Source organism: Etheostoma spectabile, chromosome 24 (assembly GCF_008692095.1).
Source record: "Etheostoma spectabile isolate EspeVRDwgs_2016 chromosome 24, UIUC_Espe_1.0, whole genome shotgun sequence".
NCBI classification, from domain to species: Eukaryota; Metazoa; Chordata; class Actinopteri; order Perciformes; family Percidae; genus Etheostoma; species Etheostoma spectabile.
In genome coordinates, this window is record NC_045756.1 from 15,848,510 (window position 1) to 15,849,524 (window position 1,015).

Genomic DNA, 1,015 nt, shown 5'->3' on the forward strand with positions numbered 1-1,015 from the left:
AAAACTCTCGGCCTGTCTCTCTTTGCAGATGATGCTGTGTTTCTTCCTAATGAAGCCGAGCGGTACGAGTACGTCCTCAACGACCATGGAGTGATGTATCAGGGTTCAATTGATGCTGTGACAACCCGTGACTGGGTTTATGGACAGGTTAGTCTGGATCAACAGAGCAAACTGCCATGATTAGCCTGACAAGCCGGATATCCGGTGTGGTGCCTAAAAGTGGTTGTCGCCCATGAGCGTGTGTGCAGCTTGTTAGAGGTCTACACTGTCATTGCAGCCGGGGAAAGCACCGTATAGCGCCTCTTTTTACCTATTTATAGTATAGTTGTGTCTTCCCAAATGAACGTTTCTGACAGCTTGTTAAAAAACACAGTTTCTAGTATGAGCTGTGTGCATTTCTCTGTGGATTGAGTGTTTTGATACTTCCATAGTATCTATGTAGAACCTGAACCTTGACCTCCTTTATAATCAAAGAAGACATCTTACTTTACAAAATGGAACCTTTAAAGAAATACAAAGAACCCACAGCTTTTTTTTTTCCTATTCAAGAATGTATCTGTGTTTTGTTACTGTAGTTTGAGCGAGACATTTTGGACGCCTGTATTTACATCCTGGATGCGTCAAAGATACCGATCAATGACCGAGGCAACATCATCAAAACAGTCAGGATGGGATCCGCAATGGTGAGAAAAGAGACTTTCACATGAATGACATTTTTGCAGTTTTAGTTCAGCTAGCTAGGTCCAGAGGAAAATATCTCTACAGCTGTATGATAGATTCTTAAAAATCTTGGTTCACTCAATTCTGATCACCTAGAGAATGAAGCAGATGATTCCCTGACCTTTCTCTTCCCCTCAGATTAACGCTCAGGATGAGAATGGCGTGTGTGTTGGGAACTGGAGTGACGACTACTCGAAGGGCAGGCCCCCGACATCTTGGACGGGCAGCGTCCAGATCCTTCTGCAGTACGCCCAAACCGGACTCCCGGTCTCCTTCGCCCAGTGCTGGGTGTTTG

General features: G+C 44.8%; 1 protein-coding gene across 1 annotated transcript in view; it reads left to right on the plus strand.

Moving 5' to 3' along the window:
* LOC116673680 (coagulation factor XIII A chain) overlaps positions 1 to 1,015 on the plus strand; it is a gene marked incomplete at its 3' end in the record, with an annotated part of 25,524 nt that overhangs the window by 12,965 nt on the left and 11,544 nt on the right. Inside the window, 3 exon segments of the mRNA XM_032505895.1 lie at positions 29 to 147; positions 576 to 683; positions 859 to 1,015. The exon segment at positions 859 to 1,015 is cut by the window's right edge and continues 27 nt beyond it. Coding sequence (XP_032361786.1) covers positions 29 to 147; positions 576 to 683; positions 859 to 1,015 — 384 coding nt within the window.